The sequence below is a fragment of the Dendrobates tinctorius genome, unplaced genomic scaffold (genome assembly GCF_039654945.1).
Source record: "Dendrobates tinctorius isolate UK_male_01 unplaced genomic scaffold, ASM3965494v1 ptg000022l, whole genome shotgun sequence".
Taxonomy (NCBI): domain Eukaryota; kingdom Metazoa; phylum Chordata; class Amphibia; order Anura; family Dendrobatidae; genus Dendrobates; species Dendrobates tinctorius.
In genome coordinates this window covers 43,938,591-43,958,208 of record NW_027361690.1, presented here as the reverse complement: position 1 = coordinate 43,958,208, position 19,618 = coordinate 43,938,591, and the positions used below count along the sequence as shown (strand labels likewise).

Below are 19,618 nucleotides of genomic sequence, written 5' to 3'. Positions count from 1 at the left end.
CTGTACACCTCGTACGCACACGGCTCCGCTCCGTACACCTTGTACACATACTGCTCCACTCCGCACACCTCGTACACACACGGCTCCACTCCGCACACCTCGTACACACACGGCTCCACTCCATACACCTCGTACACACATGGCACCGCTCTGTGCACCTCGCACACACATGGCTCCGCTCTGTACATCTCGTACACACACCTCCGCTCCGTACACCTCGTACACACACGGCTACACTCCGATACACCTCGTACACACACGGCTCCGCTCCATACACCTAGTACACACATGGCTCCGCTCTGTACACCTTGTACACACACTGCTCCACTCCGCACACCTCGTACACACATGGCTCCACTCCGCACACTTCGTACACACACGGCTCCACTCCATACACCTCGTACACACATGGCTCCGCTCTGTGCACCTCGCACACACATGGCTCCGCTCTGTACACCTCGTACACACACCTCCGCTCCGTACACCTCGTACACACACGGCTCTGCTCCGTACACACACAGCTCTGCTACATCCCCCCTGTAAACCCCTCCTGATCCCACACATAAACTTCCCTCACCCAGCAACATGACGACCACTAGCACAGCAGAGTCCTGCAGACACCAAGGCTTCTGATCACGTGACCCCTGACTCCTCCCGTCCTGTGACCTCATCACAGGTCCTGTGCCAGAAGAGAAAAGCCTAGCGATGACTCATTGCTGGCTGCGAGGATGGGGTTGGTGCATGGGGGCGTGGAGGCGGGTATAATAATAATAATAATAAATTTTTATTTTTATAGCGCCGACATATTCCGCAGCACTTTACATTTCAGAGGGGATTTGTACAGACAATAGACATTACAGCATAACAATAATCACATACAGTAGATTATAACAAATACCAAGAGGAGTGAGGGCCCTGCTCGCAAGCTTACAGTCTATGAGGAAAGAGGTAGACACGAAAGGTGGGTGGTAACAGTTGCCCTGATTGTATGGACCAGCCATAATGTTAAGTGTGTAACAGTACAGACACAGAGGGCTAATGGATGCATAAAGCATGTGGGAACATGATGCTGGGAACCTGGTTATGGTAAAATTTTTGGCTCTGCCACACAGGGATAGGTTAGGTTAATGTGTTGAGGCGATAGGCCAGTCTGAATAAATGCGTTTTCAGGACACGCTTAAAATTGTGGGGACTGGGGACTAATCGTATTGACCTGGGAAGTGCATTCCAAAGAATTGGCGCGGCACGTGTAAAGTCTTGGAGACGGGAGTGGGAGGTTCTGACTATTGAGGATACTAACCTCAGGTCATCAGCAGAACGGAGGGCGCGGGTAGGGTGGTATACTGAAACAAGGGAGGAGATGTAGGGTGGTGCTGAGCCATGGAGGGCTTTGTGGGTGAGGGTAATAAGTTTATACTGAATTCTGGAGTGGATGGGTAGCCAGTGTAATGACTGGCACAAGGTAGAGGCATCGGTGTAACGATTGGTGAGGAATATGATCCTGGCTGCAGCATTCAAGACAGATTGGAGAGGGGAGAGTTTTGTAAGAGGGAGACCGATTAGAAGAGAGTTACAATAGTCGAGACGAGAATGAATAAGAGAAACAGTAAGAGTTTTTGCAGAGTCAAAAGTAAGAAAAGGTCGAATTCTAGAAATGTTTTTGAGGTGCAGATGACAAGAGCGAGCCAGTGATCGAATGTGGGGGGCAAAGGAAAGCTCGGAATCAAGTATGACCCCAAGACAGCGGGCATGTTGCTGGGGAGTAATAGTGGAACCACAGACGGAAATGGCAATGTCGGGTGTAGGTACATTAGTAGCGGGAGGAAACACAAGGAGTTCAGTCTTTGATAGGTTCAGTGACAAGAACTCCAGATGAATGGAGACGTGTGGCTCCTCCCCCCTTAAAGCCGCATGGTCTGCCTAAGGAACAATATGGAACTGTGAGTGTAATCTCTTTGTTTTCTCCACTTTTATTTTATACCTGTACTGTACATATTTTATGTCTCAATTTTATAGCAACTTTTATCTGTAATCACTGTCCTCTTTCGGAAAATAAATGAAATTATTTAGATCTGTCTCCATGCTCTAAGAATCGAACTATACGCCTTTGATAGATAATCGCTACTAATTCAAGGGGTTTGCCACGGACCCTCTTAATTTAACACTGTGAATTAAGTAACCGTGACTGGTGGCAGCGCGTTGTGTACGGCTATTACGGCTTGCTGGCAGTCTAGAAGGGTCTTATATTGCTGAGTAAGGGGCTTCAGCCACAGCATTGATAATTCCCTTACTGCAGAAGCCTAATTGCCGGTTCACAACAGGCAGCCCGTCCGGCGACTAATTATCCTAGGTGCAGTTCCCTGACTGACCTGAGGGTAAGGGGGGCGCCGGAGAGCTGCGAGTTCCAAAGTGGAACTGGGAAAGTGGGATATACACAAATCCCCGCAGAACTTGGAAGATTGATAGCAGTGGTGGGGCATCCAAATTAAACTCCCCCTGCGGCAAATTGTAGAGCGAGATTAGCTTGCTGGATATTTTTGGTCACATGGTGCCAGTGTTGGGATAACTAAGATAAGCCCCACTGCGCCTGTGATAGCCGTGTGCCGGCATTGTGTCACGCCCCTCCGTCCGCTGATACACCCGTGTCAGTGGTGGGACTGTGACATAGTGGTGACACAGGGTCCGCTGTCCGTCGCGTTTTGGTGGCAGCGGGACTCCCGTTAGTGTCGCCCGTAAGTGGACGAACGGCGGTGGGCTGTTCGTCACATATTGGGTATCCCAGACAGTGTGAGTGGGCCCCCTGTCTCGCCAGGGCTCCGGCATTTGCCCAGGTGCGCCGGGTGCTGACGCCGGCCCTGCTCAAGTTGCAGCTCAAGTGAAGGTCTGGGGTGCTGGGTTTCTTTTTATGCATACCCACTAATTAACTGATCATTTACTGATCACAGGTGAGGATGTAAACTAGGATTGGGTGCATTATATGACCAGGCAACAAAACTTTTGTCTTGCCAAAATCTGACCATTCTGTGTCCATTAAATGATCAATATTTCTGCATTGATGGCAGTTTATTTTCTTAACCTAAACAACATTTCGAAGGGTTTCTGCTTTCAAAAGAATAATTTATAGAACCAATGGATGAATTTAACGTCAGGTTATAAGCTTTTATTTACATAACATGGATAAGCGACATAACTTCTATAAGGGAGTGTATGTGAATCTAGGAAGTGGTGAGGGGGAGAGAGGAGCAGAGTGACAGGCATTGAACTGATCCTACAGATTTCAGCCAGCTAACTGCAATGCAGGATTCACAGCTACACTGGTCAGTAAGGAAAATACAGTAATGCCTCTTTGTATGTGTTTAGTGTAGGTAGAGGAGACAGCATGACAGATGGACATAAAAGTCATAAAATGGACAGAAATAATGTAATTTTTCAACTAGACAAATGAAAGCTTATTATGAAAACGCATAGGTTCCTCTCAAAAATAAAAATGCCATCGTGGCCTGTAGGCTGCATTTTCAGAGTTATGACTGTGGTCAGGATAAGTAAGATATTACAGCAAGAGAACAACAAAACTTTGCACTGCAGAATATTTAAATATAACTCAAATAGTCCGATCTGACACCTATGCAGCTATTAGAGGGTCATATTTGAGGTAGAAATAGAGAGTGCTTACTACCTTCAGCAGAAAAAAACTATTTGTCTTTTAAGAGTTGGTCAGCCATACTGGAGTCTACGGGTATGTCTGACCTGACAATTCTTCTTTTTGATACAATTTTAACGGAATGCACTTTTTCCTGTGATGGGGAATCTCTGCTCTGGGTCAAGATTTACCCAATTACATCATCTGGTCCCAGACTGAAGACCACAGGCAGCATGCTTGTACTAATATCTCACGGAAGGACCCCCATCTCCAAACATCTGATGGAGTAAGATAAAAGAAGACCCCCTGGCTGTGTACTAAGGCTGTGTGCACACGCTGCGGAAAAGGTGCGGATTCATCCGCGCGGATTTTGTACAATCCGCAGGTGAAACCGCAGGTCAAAAGACCTGCGGTTTTACCTGCGGATTGCTCTGCGGTTTTGCCCTGCGGTTTTTCATCTCCTCAATGGAGGAGATGGCAAACCGCAGGAGAATCCGCAGAAAGAATTGACATGTCAATTCTTTCTGCGGATTGAAAACCGGAGATAATCCGCGCGGAAAATTCCGCACCGTCTGCACTGCGGTTTTTGATTCCCATAGGGAATCATTGTACAGTACACCGCAGCAGAAACTGCTGCGGGTCCGCAGCGGCCAAAACCGCTGCGGAACCGCAGCAAAATCCGCAGCGTGTGCACACAGCCTAAGTGTATGGCTTCACTGTTTCCTCAGGATGTTCAGATTCATAGTAATTTGTCTCATTTTGCTTAGTTACATAGAACAGCCCATAATATATCTTACCAGGACCTGCATTGTAAAGAAAATTTATTTCTCTTCTTTCTTTTCTAGGTGTGTGGAAAATCTTTCAACCGAATGTATAATTTGCTGGGTCACATGCATCTTCATGCAGGGTACAAGCCCTTTAAATGCCCATATTGTTCCAGCAAGTTCAACCTGAAAGGCAACCTCAGTCGTCACATGAAGGTTAAACATGGGGTGATGGACATCAGTTTGGAAAACCAAGGTTAGAATCCACATCTTGTAAAACTAATAGTCACAGAGAACCAATAGAAAACTCAACTCCACCGACACAAAAATGCCACCGGAAACATAACTTTTCATATTAAAGTTACGACAGTTATTCAAGTGAGAGAAGCAGAAGATAATGCGGCAGCTCGTGATATGCGAATCACATCTAAGCGGTGAAGTGATGAGCACCGGGATGTGTTAAGAGGGGAATCCTAACAGTGGGTATATTGTACACTCTAAGGATTCCTGACATATTATAAATCTGTTCTAGTTCACCTCTTTATAGAAAAGGTGGCCGCCATCTTGTGAGTGCAAATGTATAGATACAGTTCCCAGAGTACTCCACCGAAAGCCACAGTGTATAGAGAGCCTGAGGGACGTTGCTGTGAAAGCACGTTGGTGTTTTTACGCCTGTCTTTTTTGTATTTGTGAAAGAAGATAACATGCACAGGCGCTTTATCAATAGGCGAACGAGCTGTTGATGTAGTTGATCACACTATGATGTACCTTGATGCTGTTGTGCGGTTTATACACAATTTTAGTGTGGACACTTTTTATCTGCTGGTGTACCTTTCTGGTTCTCCCGTAGCTCCCCGATTGGGGGGGGCAGGGTTTTACACAAGAAAAGATGATTTTCTGAGATTCTCCAAATCAAGGAATCTTGGGACTGCTGCTTTTCCCTTCATACTTGATCCTATAGAATCAGCTCTCACCTGTGATGTTGATACCAAAATTAGGGTAATTATTGTAATTAAAGGGGTTTTCTGAAAACCCCTGTCCCTCGGCTGCAGTTTGTTTTACTCACCATCCTCAGGTCTAGCACAGAGTCTCCGCTGCTGCTCTTAGTGTCTATAATCATCGACAGCACTGATTATAGTCAACAGCACTGACTTCTGTCAACAGCGCTGTAGCCGATCAGTAACTAACTGGCTCTGAGGCGCTCTTGCCATCTACTCAAAAGAGCCGCCTAGCTCCATTATTGGCTGCAATGCAGTCAACATAAAGTCTGCGCTGCAGGCAGTGGGGGCAGTAATGGAGACTTTGTACTGGACCTGAGGAGAGTGAGTAAAGAACTGTTTTTTGTTTTTAAAATAAACTGCACCTGCGTACCAAAACTGGAAAATCCCTTTAAGTAATATGTGTAAAATATACAAACAACTTGAATCCTACTGAAGGTGCCATATTATCAAGCTTCTTATTCTGAGGGGTATCAGAACTGTCTGATGATGATATAGCAGCAAGTCAATAATATCATTATCCCAGTACAAAAATAAACTTGAAGCTGCCATGTTTCTGTGAGCTGCCGTCCAGTTGACATGCCTGATATCCCTAATTTGTTAGCTAATCATTACTGTTCTTGCACAGACCCAATGATGGACCGTCCTGACCAAGAAGCCAATGATATGGACAGCCAACAGGAAATGGAGGACTTTGAGGAGAACTCATACAGCTATGGAGAAGTGGAGAATTCATCAGAAGATCAGTCAATGTCTGAGCAAACTATGAAAGATATGGTCTATTACAATGTCTTATAGTAATGAGACAACAGTCCAGGCTTGACTGAGAAAATCCAGTTTTACTTCTTGGATCCTCTCACGGTTGATAATTTGTGCTCTTTTCTTTCGCAAACGAACATACATTTTTCAGTTATGGCCTAACCATGGAAAATCGTTGTATATAGATTTCTCCAGGTCTGGCCCAGAAGAAAGGATATAATGGCAGAAGGCATATGTTTCACTTGTTCATAAGAAGCTGACTATCGGACAATATAGAAGGTCTTTTTATGGACCATGCACAGACGATATTTCTGATTTTTGTAGCTTGACCACTGGTGTTATAAGACTTTGCTTTTGTCAAGTATATTTTATGTTCCCATGATTTGTTTAAAGAATGGAGCATCCATGATCTGAAATGAAACCACCCCAGGAAACAAGGGATGATGTTCATGTAGCCCTCTAACTTTTATTTATGCTCAGTAATAGATTGTCTTACACTGAGGGGCTTCTTGGAAACAGGACTCTACATGTAATCAGTAGTCCTGGATTCTAGCGGAGTCTTGGAGCCTTGTTTTAGAATGTTTCAAAAGTAGGACTAAGACCCTACAAAGACTGCTTTGTCGTCCAGATGCACGGTGGTCCTATCAAAGCAGTCCACTACTTTCCATCCTCCGAGGAGCTGATTGTATTCATATTCACACTTGATATTTTTACAGTGACAGGGAATAGAGTGAGATCTTGGTAATACAATGATTTGTGGCAACATAAGTTGCTTTTCTACCTCTCCTGCTCTCCACCTCTCTTCCTACAAAGAGACTGACCGCTACTGATCTGTATATTACACTGTACTCTATCTTTGGCTACAGCATGGAAGACTATAAACTATTTAACTCTCTTACAATCCGCCTGACATTACATTAATAATGAACTGTGAGAATTCCTTGTATGTCAATTATAAACCACTTCTTAGGTAGTTCAACGTTTTCGCTATCATTTTAGACCGGCTTTCAAGGGGCCCACCGGTGATTTTAATTATATCGGCCTCATTTAATAGAACTTATTTTTTTGAAAATTGCATATTTTATATTCTAAATTATCAATCTGCAGTATAATTATTTCTTGATGTTCTAGACATATGAGGAAAATAAAGTCACTTTTACTACAGTTTCCTGGTGTCAATTTTATATTTAGCGTCTAGTTTTGGGCTCAGGCCGAGGTTTGTATGCTTTCGTCAATGTGTACTTGACAAATTAATGCAAACATTTTAGTGGGAGAAAGGGTATTCCTTATTGTAGATTAGAAAATCTCATGAGACCAATGTTCTTTGTCACTACTGTTAAGATTGCACCAAATAGATGGCTTGCAAGGGGCTATTCATTCCAATTTACCACATTGCTTTGTTGCTTGCTGGGAAGGCCTTTATTTCAGTGGTAGACAGGTTTGATACATGTCCACGGTTGTACCACCCATAGTGGCAGACCACATGGCCTTTATGGGGCCCATGAGCTAGGAGATGGAGGACTCGATGGTAAGAGGCACTGCTATTCCCTTCCTTACACAGGGTATTCTGATTTCAACCGTATCTACCTTCATTCTTGGTAGGCAGATACCGTTGAGCCGTCTGCTCCCTGTTTCATCATTCAACCTGTGCATCTGAGCTCTGAATCTCATTGGAGGTGATAAAATGACTTCTCTACCTCGCCTTCGATGTGCGGACCTTTGGCCTCCACACATCACAGATGTGAGGTGAGTATTTTATCAATCAAAAGGTGGATACTTGGGCAATATACTGTACTATGTTGAGGGGCTGTGGGGGCCATCATACATGATGTGTTCAAGCTGTGGGTACATCATACTGTGTGGGGGGCTGTGGGGTCATCATGGTGTGGGCAGCCATCATATTGTGTCAGGGGCTGTTGGGTTCATCATACATGGTGTGTGAGAGCTGTGGAGGCCATCATACTGTGTGAGGGAACTGTAGAGACATCATACCGTATAGGGTGCTGCGGGGGCCATTATACTGTGTGGGGGAGCCATGGGGTCCATCATACATACTGTGTGGGGGGCTGTGGGGTCATCATGGTGTGGGCAGCCATCATATTGTGTCTGGGGCTATTGGTGCCATCATGCATGATGTGTGATAGCTGTGGGGACATCATACTGTGTGAGGGAACTATAGAGATTATCATACCATATAGGGTGCTGTGGGGTCCATCATACATACGGTGTATGCACCGTACTGGTGAGATTTGCAGTGGGATCATTACACTGTACAAGTGGGGGTACCGTAGGAGTAAATTACAGGGGAAGGACTTACTATGAGGTATACTGTGTGTGTTGGCATCATACTCTAGGGCTATGAAAGATGTATCATTGTGGGTCGTATCGTAGTGGGTGAGAACGCTAAAGGAATTCAGCATGGGCACCATTTATATGTACATGCCACAAAACATTTCCCTCCCCGTCTTTTAAAAGTTGTGAGAATTGTCCTTGCCTATTCCGACAAATATTTTTTTTATTTATTTTTGGTGGGGGGGGCAATATGGACTTTTGCTATGGTACCCCATTATTTGTTTTTGCCTCTGTATACGTCTCAGTCTTCTGGCTGTGAATTGATTAACAAAAGTTAATGTTCCTGTTCTTACTTTCAGTAGAGATGGAATCTAAAAATGATACTTAGGAAACTTTGACCATTTCCAGGTCACATACCAATGTTAGATTGTAAACAGTGGTGGAAATTCTTGTGAGACATTCCCCTAAGATTTATGCACAGGTTAAAATAATTTCACTTAATGAAACATGCACCATTAACAGGAACGCTTTAGATTTCAGTTTAGAAGTCAAGCTCTGGGCAAATATTAGTAAAATGGAGCCATTAGGATTATGTATCATTTCTCTTTTAAGCGACACCCGTGACAGTGTGCTGAATGTAGGGAGGTGCCCATGGAAGCCTCTGTCCTAGGTAGTAACCTATAATAAAATAGTAGGACAGCACAAGGACTGAGTGATGCAAAAAGGTACTGTGTGAAAACTCCAGCCGTATGTCCAGGTAAAGAATGACTACCATGATTAAGGACTGGGTTACAGTTTGAAACTCGTAGGATCACATTATACTGTTGGACGAACTTGGAGACCATAATTTCCCTTTTAATCGTTTTGGAATAAAGTAATTTTTTTACCTGGACATATGGCTGGAGGATTTTCCTATTGGTCTCACATAGTGCCAAGTCTGCACTGAAATGGAATAGTTAGGTCTATTTTACAAATTATGCCAGCAGTGGCTACTGTCCGTACCAGTGATCACAATGTTTTCAGGAGGGCTGAGCGAGTTTTCCTCCACTATTGTTAAAAAAGTACTGTCACTTACAGAAGAGTCGTGCCCAAAGGCCGCTCTGAAGCGCAACCATGTTTCTCATCCTATAGACAGACCTCGTTTGTGCTTTGGGGGAGCCTGTGGGCAGGTCTCTTCTTGGTTACTAGTGCAGGAAGATAAGACTGCCTACAGTACCGCCCCCAGAGCACGGGCATATCATTACCTGCAAACTTCTAACACTGATTACACAAGAACCACAAGACAGATTTCTTCACCCCAGGCATCTTTTTAATCAGTTTAACAGTGGCAACCTGACAGTGTCTGTTGTTTACTGAGCAAAGTCCTGCTGACTGTTTTCTTTAACACCACCCCACCACCCTTCACTTTCCACATAATACTGGTAATGCAAGAAGAAGGCTCGCAATACTCACATTTCACAAAAAGGGCTGTTGTAATACTGTATTTGTTAGGTTTATTTTACAAATTGGGTTCAAATTAGAACGTTATTCTATTAATAATCACACATAACTAAGAAAAACTGCATAAAAAAACCACACATGCTGCAACCAAACTGGAACATGTGTTGCATCATTCGCCAATGTAGAGCTATTGGGGTTTTCATAATGTTAATTGCGCACGCTTTCATGTCTGCAGAGAGTAGGCCAAATAAGGCCGTGTTCAGATATGATCATAAGACATAAAATGTATTTTCAAAGTTTCGATGCTGCTGATCTATTGATGTAGCTAACCCCCAAATAAGTATATGTCAATCACCATGAGGAAGATTAATTACTAGCTTTGCTCCAGTTTTTTTCTGGTACAAAAAAGGTCACAAATTTTGACGCCCTCTATACTTCCACTAAAAATGGCAAACTTTTTACCTTCTCAATACTTTTCAACAGTGGTAAGGAAAAGTGGGTCATACTGGAGGGGTCATAACTACCATCTGCCCGAAAAATTTATACCAAAGAAATCGGCTCAAATTATAGTGTAAATCTATCTCTGTTTATAGCAGGTGTGATTTTAATTTCTCTTATAACTGCCCAAGATGTGCTAAGTACATAAAGTGCGTAATTGAAGAGAATATGTCAGTAGCAGCATCCCTTCTACTACATGGACATTCAAGCCATAGCTTGACCCAGCAGATGTCTGTAGACCTCACCGGTCACTCTCATCTCCCAATGCAGAACTGAGTGGAGCTGGATTACTCCCGCTAACAGCCGACCATCAGCAGCTACAGCAAACGATTCAGCTGCCCAGTATGGATGTAATGTTGCTGAAGATACATTTGGGACATTAGGTATTTTTCAGTGGTGAAACCGTAAAGTATTACATGTATTTTATAATGCCTGTCTAATATTTTGATTAATCTTGTATATACATTTTAAGGATGGTGTATTGTAAAAAAAAAAATGATTGTAGTCTACATTAAAAAGAAAATAAAATAGAAAGTTACACAGTTTGCAATAGCTGTGGTCCATGTTATTGATAAAGTTCAGTAGCAAAGACTTTTTGCACCGAAACCAAATAAGGTTAAATAGATTTTATAAGAACTTAGATTGTTGGTATTTCTGTAGAATAGGGTATGGCCCCATTTCCAGCAATTAGGAAGCCGGCCATACGAAGCAGTAGGGGCGCAGCCGTGCAAGCCATGCAGCTCTCGGCTGCAAAATAATAAAAATAATATAATAATAATAATAAATTTTATTTCTATATCGCCAACATATTCCGCAGCACTTTACATTTCAGAGGGGATTTGTACAGACAATAGACATTACAGCATAACAATAATCACATAGATTATAACAAATACCAAGAGGAATGAGGGCCCTGCTCGCAAGCTTACAGTCTATGAGGAAAGAGGGAGACACGAAAGGTGGGTGGTAACAGTTGCCCTGATTGTATGGACCAGCCATAATGTTAAGTGTGTATCAGTACAGACAGAGGGCTAATGGATGCATAAAGCATGTGGGAACATGATGCGAGGAACCTGGTTATGGTAAAACGTTTGGCTGTGCCACACAGGGATAGATTAGGTTAATGTGTTGAGGCGATAGGCCAGTATGAATAAATGCGTTTTCAGGGCACGCTTAAAATTGTGGGGATGGGGGACTATTCGTATTGACCTGGGAAGTGCATTCCAAAGAATTGGCGCAGCACGTGTAAAGTCTTGGAGACGGGAGTGGGAGGTTCTGATTTTTGAGGATGCTAACCTCAGGTCATCAGCAGAACAGAGGGTGGGGGTAGGATGGTATACTGAAACAAGGGAGGAGATGTAGGGTGGTGCTGAGCCATGGAGGGCTTTGTGGGTGAGGGTAATAAGTTTATACTGAATTCTGGAGTGGATGGGTAGCCAGTGTAATGACTGGCACAAGGTAGAGGCATCGGCGTAACGATTGGTGAGGAATAAGATCCTGGCTGCAGCATTCAAGACAGATTGGAGAGGGGAGAATTTGGTAAGAGGGAGACCGATTAGAAGAGAGCTACAATAGTCGAGACAAGAGTGAAAAAGAGAAACAGTAAGAGTTTTTGCAGAGTCAAAAGTAAGAAAAGTTCGAATTCTAGAAATGTTTTTGAGGTGCAGATGACAAGAGCGAGCCAGTGATCGAATGTGGGGGGCAAAGGAAAGCTCGGAGTCAAGTATGACCCCAAGACAGCGGGCATGTTGCTGGGGAGTAATAGTGGAACCACACACAGAAATGGCAATGTCGGGTATAGGTACATTAGTAGAGGGAGGAAACACAAGGAGTTCAGTCTTTGACAGGTTCAGTTTCAGATATAGTGAGGACATGATGTTAGACACAGCATTTAGACAATCGCCGGTGTTTTCTAGAAAGGCTGGCGTGATGTCAGGAGAAGAAGCGTATAATTGTGTCATCAGCATAGAGATGGTACTGGAAACCAAATCTACTGATTGACCAATAGGGGTAGGGTACAAGGAGAAGAGGAGGAGGCCTAGAACCGATCCTTGAGGAACCCCAACAGTAAGGGGAAGGTGAGAGGAGGAGGAACCGGCAAAAGATACAGTAAAGGAGCAGTCAGAGAGATAGGAGGAGAACCAGGAGACAACGGTGTCCTTGAGGCCAATGGAACAGAGCATAGTGAGGAGGAGCTGATGATCCACAGTGTCGAATGCTGCAGAGAGATCCAAGAGAATTAGCATGGAGTAATGACCATTTGATTTAGCTGTTAGTAGATCATTAGAGACTTTAGTGAGGGCAGTTTCAGTAGAGTGTAAAGAACGGAAACCGGATTGGAGAGGGTCGAGAAGAGAGTTATCAAAGAGATAGCGGATAAGACGGGAGTGGACCAGGCGTTCCAGGAGTTTAGAGATGAAAGGAAGATTAGAGACAGGTCTGTAGTTAGCAGCACAGTTTTGGTCAAGGGATGGTTTTTTAAGTAGTGGATGTATGATGGCATGCTTAAATGAGGAGGGAAAGATACCAGAAGAGAGAGAGGTTAAATATTTTAGTTAGGTGAGGGGTGACAGCAGGGGAAAGGGACTGAAGGAGATGTGGCGGAAATGGGTCACTGGTGCAAGTGGTTGGGCGAGAAGATGCAAGGAGCCTGCTTACTTCTTCTGTGACTGGTTCAAAATCAGAGAGTGAGCTAGATGCAATGGGGGAGGGAGGACAGTGCATGGTATAAGGTGATTGGGAGATAATTTCCTGTCAAATCTGGTCAATTTTTTCTTTGAAGTAATTGGCCAGATCGTCAGCTCGGAGCTCCGTGGTTGGGGCCTGTACTCTTGGGTTGAGTAGAGAATGAAAAGTGTCAAAGAGACATTTCGGGTTATTGGACAGTGAAGTGATGAGGGTGTTGAAATAGGTTTGTTTGGAGAGGTGAAGGGCAGTGTTGTATGTTCTAAGCAGAAACTTATAATCGATGAAATCTTCGTGTAGATTGGATTTTCTCCACAGACGTTCAGCGCACCTGGAGCACCGCTGCAGGAAACGTGTTTGCAGGGTGTGCCAGGGTTGTCGCCGTCTGTGTTGTGGTGTTCTATTTATAGGGGGTGCAAATTCATCCAGGGCACTTTGAAGTGTTTCATTGTAATGCTTTAATGCAGAATCAGGACATGAGAGGGAGGAGATAGGGGCCAATGAAGACTGCAAGTTCTTCATAAGTTTCTGGGTGTTAATGGCCTGTATGTTTCTATAAGTATGGACAGTGGGGGTGACCTGAGCAGCCTGGCAGTATTTGATAGAGAATGAAAGAAGATTGTGGTCAGAGAGCGGGAGAGGGGAGTTTGCAAAATCATCCACTGCACAAAGCCGAGAGAAGACCAAGTCGAGGGATAGCCGAACTACTGGCGATTTATGGACATCGTCTAGACAGTAAAAGGATCGGTTACTTGCACAGTGCTGGGACTGATATGTGCTGTACGGTAGAGCCTTATCAACAAGCTTATTTGTCTCAAATCCTTAAACCACAGCCAGCCTAAAGCTGCATTTACACTGCCAGATTATCATTAACGATAACGAGCATTCCTAGGACCACTGGTTTCACCATAATGTTGCAGCCTAAGCAGGATGGTGATCATCTAATGAATGAGTAAAATTCTCGTTCATCTGGTGAAATGATCTTTTGGTTTTCACAAAACTGTATCATTTTTGGCTGCGCTTTATCCTGTGTGACTCGGCAGCCAATGCGCAGTGAGCGATCTACTACAGGTCAGTACATAGGTGGTCTGCCTGTGTAAGCACTGAAAAATGGCTAATGTACACCCACATTAAGCTTATAGTCATTTCTTAAAGGGGTTGTCCAAACACATGTATAGAGCAAGGCCGTGCCCACTAGACGGGTTCTTGCCAGGCGTATGCATACATACCTGCCATTCATTTTAAAACAATGTACTGGAAAACAGGAAAAAATTCCAAGTGGTGAGAAATTATGGAAAAAAACCCGCAATTCTGATATATTTTTTTTTTCTAAATTATTTTTACTATTTACATTTTATGGTAAAAACAACCTCGCAATAGGACTCCGCTCATCAGTACGATTACAGCGATCCCAAACATCAAGGTTTTTTTTTTGTTATTTAAGTGGTGTAAATAATCAGAAGTTTTAAAAAAAAAAATGTTTTGGATTGTGTCACCATTTTCCGAGACCCGTAAAGTTTTTATTCTTCAGTCGATGGAGCCGTGTGATGGCTTATTTTTTGCAGGACGAGACAAAGTTTTTATTGACATCATTTTGGGATAGACGTGTCATTTTGATCGCTTGGTATAACATTTTTTGTGAAATTGCACTGACGAAAAATAATGTAGTTTTGGCTTTCTTGATTTTTTCATTTGCGCTGTTTACCGATCGGGTTAATTATTTTTATAGGTCAGACTTTTTTGAATGCAGCAATGCCGTGTGTATTTTTTTTAATTTAATGGGGGAAAAGGAAGGTGATTTGAACTTATGTTTTTTTGTTTTTTTTTCCACTCTTTTTATGTTTTTTTTTTTTTTTTTTGTTTTTTTTTACTTTTCACTGTTTTTGTTAGTCCCCTTAGGGTATTTGAAGCTGCAATCATCTGATTGATCGTGCTATATACAGTACTGCTATAGTATTGCTGCATATAACAAAAATCACTGTCTCCTTTGAAGCCCGGACACACCATACACCCGCTTCAGCCTTACGTCATACATAAAGGCCATGAAAAACTAAAACACCTCTGCACTAGACCTTAGAGAGAAAACTATACAAACACTTTTTGAAAAATGCCTTTTTTTCTTCTCCATTTTTGACTATATATTCCCATGCAAACCCTTTTCCCTCTCAATATTTGAGCAAAGTTTTCACTATAAGGTCTGGTATAGTGGGGTTTAATTTTTCACGATCTTCAATGTTATCGCCTTAAGGCGTCATTCCGACAGCCATAATTTTTCTTGTGCGCTAAAAAAAAGTCTGAGTTGCATTTAGACTATGGCTTAACTCCTACATTTGCTGTGTCCACACCATTTTATCAATGTCTGCATACATCTTTGTGCCACCTAAATGCCATCCATATAAAATGGAGGATCATTTTTGTTTGGGTTTATATGATAGAAATAATTTCAGTATTTTTACTTTTTTTTTCTTACCTAGATCTTTGTAACAGATATGCTGTGGGGATTACAATAATAGCTCACATCAGTCACGAACTCCAGCAATTCTCCTGCTTCCTGTGACGTCATGTCAACAGAGCTACTCCTTTTCTGCTCTCTTGACAGGGCGTCATTGCTCACGTCATGCTGATTGCCAGCCTACCTGCAGGTATCCATCTGTCAATCAGTATTGACGCCCCATCAAAAGATCAGACCGAAAGAGAAAAAATTGCTCACTTGACATGAGTTAAACAGAATCAGTCGGATGAGCTGGGAGAGGTCGTTGCAGGGCAGAAGAGGTAGGTAGTTAGTAACTACCTGCCGATAATTTCTTAGCCTCATGGTCGGGAGGAGGAATGGTCCAAGTCAGGACATTTGGTTTTGCAACTCAATTTCTGTTAAAAAAAAAAAAATCTAAGGCCTTATGGGGACAGTCATAAGCAGTGGATGTGTCCCTATATGCAATGCTTCCAATGGACAATATATCTCTAATGATAGGGTTGGGTGAACTGCCAATGTTCCACTGGGTGAGTGCATAAAAATCAGAGAAATCGTTAGGCTTCAATTTCACTCAGAAGCATATAGGGTCTTTTAGGTACAGTGTGGGCCTAGAGGTTTACATAGGTGTCCTGGTAAAGTGGTTTTTCAGAAAAGTTCTGTAGTTATCTCATTGATAGGTTTAGGTTGGACAATTTTGTCTTCTTTACTGGCCTCTGGATGTTGGCCATCAAAAACTGTATGGGGAAGAATGAGATTTAAATACTATCCTTCAGTCCCTATATTAGCAGGAGGGGGAAACAGAGCAATAAAGTATTTATGTGATGCATCCTTCTATAACACCAGCTGTACTAAACCTAAAATCTGAAAAATAAAAAATCCATATCCTATACAGCCCTCATTTCAGGTAGGTATGGGAAAAATGCTGCAAAGTAAGAATGCTTTGAAAATTAGAATAGTTTCTAATGGCTTTTTCCAATAACAAAATGCAAATAAACAAGACACATCTACCGTAATTCAAAATTTGGCATGGCCACTCCTTGCCTTCAAAACATCATTTTCTACGAACACTTGCACAAAGTCAGGGATCTTGTAGGTTTATAGTTTGGTATAATTGTTTACCCCCTACACCAAACAGGTGATAAACATCATTTTCCTACATAAGTTGAAATAGTCAATAACAGTGTAAGGGGTGTGGGGGCCAGTTTAATCCCCTGCATTCCTTGTATCTCTCCCTAGTGTATTCCAAATGACGTGTAAATATGTTCCTGATAGAAATATTGTATCTCATATGTGATGTACTGTATATATTGCAAATGTACTGATGTTCATGTGCTGTATAGATTTAGGGATAGTGTAGGACTTAGCCCAGTAGGGGGAGCACAATAGAATAGAATAGTGATTAGATAGACCAATAGGATTAGGTTAGTTAGGGGGAGCTAGGAAGAAAGAGTAGTTGGGGAGCTTCCTGGAATTAGTCAGTGAAGAGATGGTGCGTGAGCCGGGAACAAGGACAGGACAGTCATGTCCAGGGGGTGACCGCTTAAGCTGAGGAGTCCAGCAGGCCAGGGCCTAGGGCTGACAGTCACACATAGTGGAGGAATATCTTGGCAGCATAAGAATGGTAGCAGCTAACTTCGTGGGAACAACCCTTAACATCACCTTCGGAAAGAAAAGCAGGCGGGGAACTTCTGAAGTGGGTTAGTCTGACCAGTCAGGAAGCTGCAGGACCGGCGGATATTCTTGGAGGAGTGAGGGACAGTACAGGGAATGGAATGGTGATGTTCTGCCAAGAATCTTGTGCTGTTTCTGTGACTACACTGGACGAGCTGAGTAAAATTGTTTTGTTGAAGATGAACCCTAAACTCTGACTGTCATTGTGTGGTGTTAAAGGAAATGGACCCTGACTTACAAGTGAGTAAGCTACCATGTGTTAATAGAGCGGAGGGCCAGGGTGTGCCAGTGCTACCACTCTCAACCACGACTACCCCTCTGGCCTCCGTTTCAACAGCTGTACAGGTGGCTTAAAACTAGGCAAAACTTCTTAAATCACAAGTCATACACCATGGCAAGACGGAGCAGAGTATCAAGACATAAAGTAGTTATATTGCATGAGCAAGGACTCTCAAAGGCAAAGATTTCAAAGCAGAACGTGTTTTCAAGATGTGCTGTTGTAACTCTCTTGAAGCAACAAGAAATAGGCCATGTTGAGGACCATAAACACAGTTGTCACATAAGGAAACCACAGATAATCGCATAATCCTTTGAAATCGGAAGATGCCCAGGAGTGCTATCAACTCACAACTGGCAGCAACCAGTGGGACCCTGATACACCCGTCTGCTGATTGGAGACCTCCAACCAAAAAGTGGTGTTCATGGAAGTAATGTGGCCAAAAACATTCCTGTAACATGGAAGCAAGGCCAAGAAACTTATCTATTCAGAAAGACATAGCGACTGTGGTGCAGAAAAATGGCATTATTCACTATGTGAAATATTTTGTTGTAACAGAAGGCTGTTTGTTCACGGTAGAGTTGGACAGTTGTACAATAAGTGTCTGCATAGAACAGTGAAGTACAGTGGCTTTTAAAAGTATTTACCCCCTTAGCGTTTGCCTATTTTGTTAAATTACATCCTGTGTTTAAATATTTTTTGTAAAAATATAAGTATAGATTAAATTTACAGGATCAAAAAGCTAAAAATTGGCATTTGATCATGTATCTCCCCTGTTGCTACGAAGCACCTGAAAATTTCTGGTGTAAACAATTAACTTCATAAGTTACATGCTTAGTGAAAGGAAGCCCCCCCTATATGCAATGTAAGTGTTACAGAGGCTGCAACACCAATAAGGAAGAGGCACCACTAACCAAATAACACCATGAAGACCAAGGAGATCTCCAAACATGACAGGGACAGAGTTGTTGAGTACAAGTCAGGTTTGTGTTATTAAAAAAAAATATCCCAATCTTTGATAATCCCACGGAGCGCGATCAAGTCCATTATCATCAAATGGAAAGAACATGGTACCGCAAGAAACCTGCCAAGAGAGGGCACCCTCCAAAACTCCCAGCCCGGGCAAGGAGGACATTAATCAGAAAGGCAGGAAAGAGACCAAAGGTAACCCTGAATGAGCTGCAGAGTTCCCAAGCAGAGACGGGAGTATCTGTCCATACAACCACAATAAGCTGTACACTCCACAGAGTTGGTCTTTATGGAAGAGTGGTAAAAAAAAAAACAAAAAAACTTTACTTACAATTTTTGAGTGTAAGGCTCATTTTGAGTTTGCCAAAATACATGTAGGAGACTCCCTAAATGAATGGAAGATGGTGCTGTGGTCAGATGACACCAAAATTGAACTTTTTGTCCACCAAGGCAAATGTTATGTCTGGCGCCAAACCAACACCGCTCATCACCCCAAGAACACCATCCCCACAGTGAAACAGTGGTGGCAGCATCATGTTGTGAGGATGTTTGTCTGCAGCAGGGACAAGGAAAAGGGTCCAAATCATGTGGAAGATGGATGGTGTGAAATACAGGGCTATTCTTGAGCAAAACTTGTTTCAGTCTGTCAGTGATTTGAAACTGGGATGAAGATTCACCTTCCAGCAAAACAATGACCCAAAGCATACTGTTAAGGCAACATTCGAGTGGTTTAAAGGAAAAGATGTAAATGTTTTGTTGTGGCCAAGTTAAATCCCAGACCTTAATCCAAGTGAGAATCTGTGGTCAGACTTGAAGATTGCTGTTCACCAGAGGAAACCATCTAACTTGATTGAAGGAGCTGGAGCAGTTTTGCCTTGAGGAATGGGCTAAAATCCCAGTGGCAAGATGTGGAAAGCTCATAGAGACTTATACAAAGTGACTTGCAGCTGTAATGGTCACAAAAAGAGGCTATACAAAGTACTGCCTTTAGGGGGCGAATAGTTATACACACTGAAGTTTTCAGTTATTTTGTCCTGTTTGTTGTTTGCTTCATAATGAAAAGAAAACCAAATATTCACAGTTAAAATCATGGCTGTGAGGTAGCAAAACACATAAAATGGCAAAGGGTGGAGGGGGTGAATAGTTTTGCAA

General features: G+C 42.9%; 1 protein-coding gene across 2 annotated transcripts in view; it reads left to right on the top strand.

Moving 5' to 3' along the window:
• Positions 1-7,325, top strand: part of ZNF710 (zinc finger protein 710) — an 85,254-nt gene extending 77,929 nt beyond the window's left edge. For both annotated transcript variants that reach the window (XM_073568654.1, XM_073568655.1), the window contains 2 exons: positions 4,486-4,660; positions 6,031-7,325. In XM_073568654.1, coding sequence (XP_073424755.1) covers positions 4,486-4,660; positions 6,031-6,200 — 345 coding nt within the window. In that variant the 3' untranslated portion in view covers positions 6,201-7,325. The remainder of the gene's footprint in view (positions 1-4,485; positions 4,661-6,030) is intronic.
• The last annotated feature ends 12,293 nt before the right edge of the window (positions 7,326-19,618 follow it).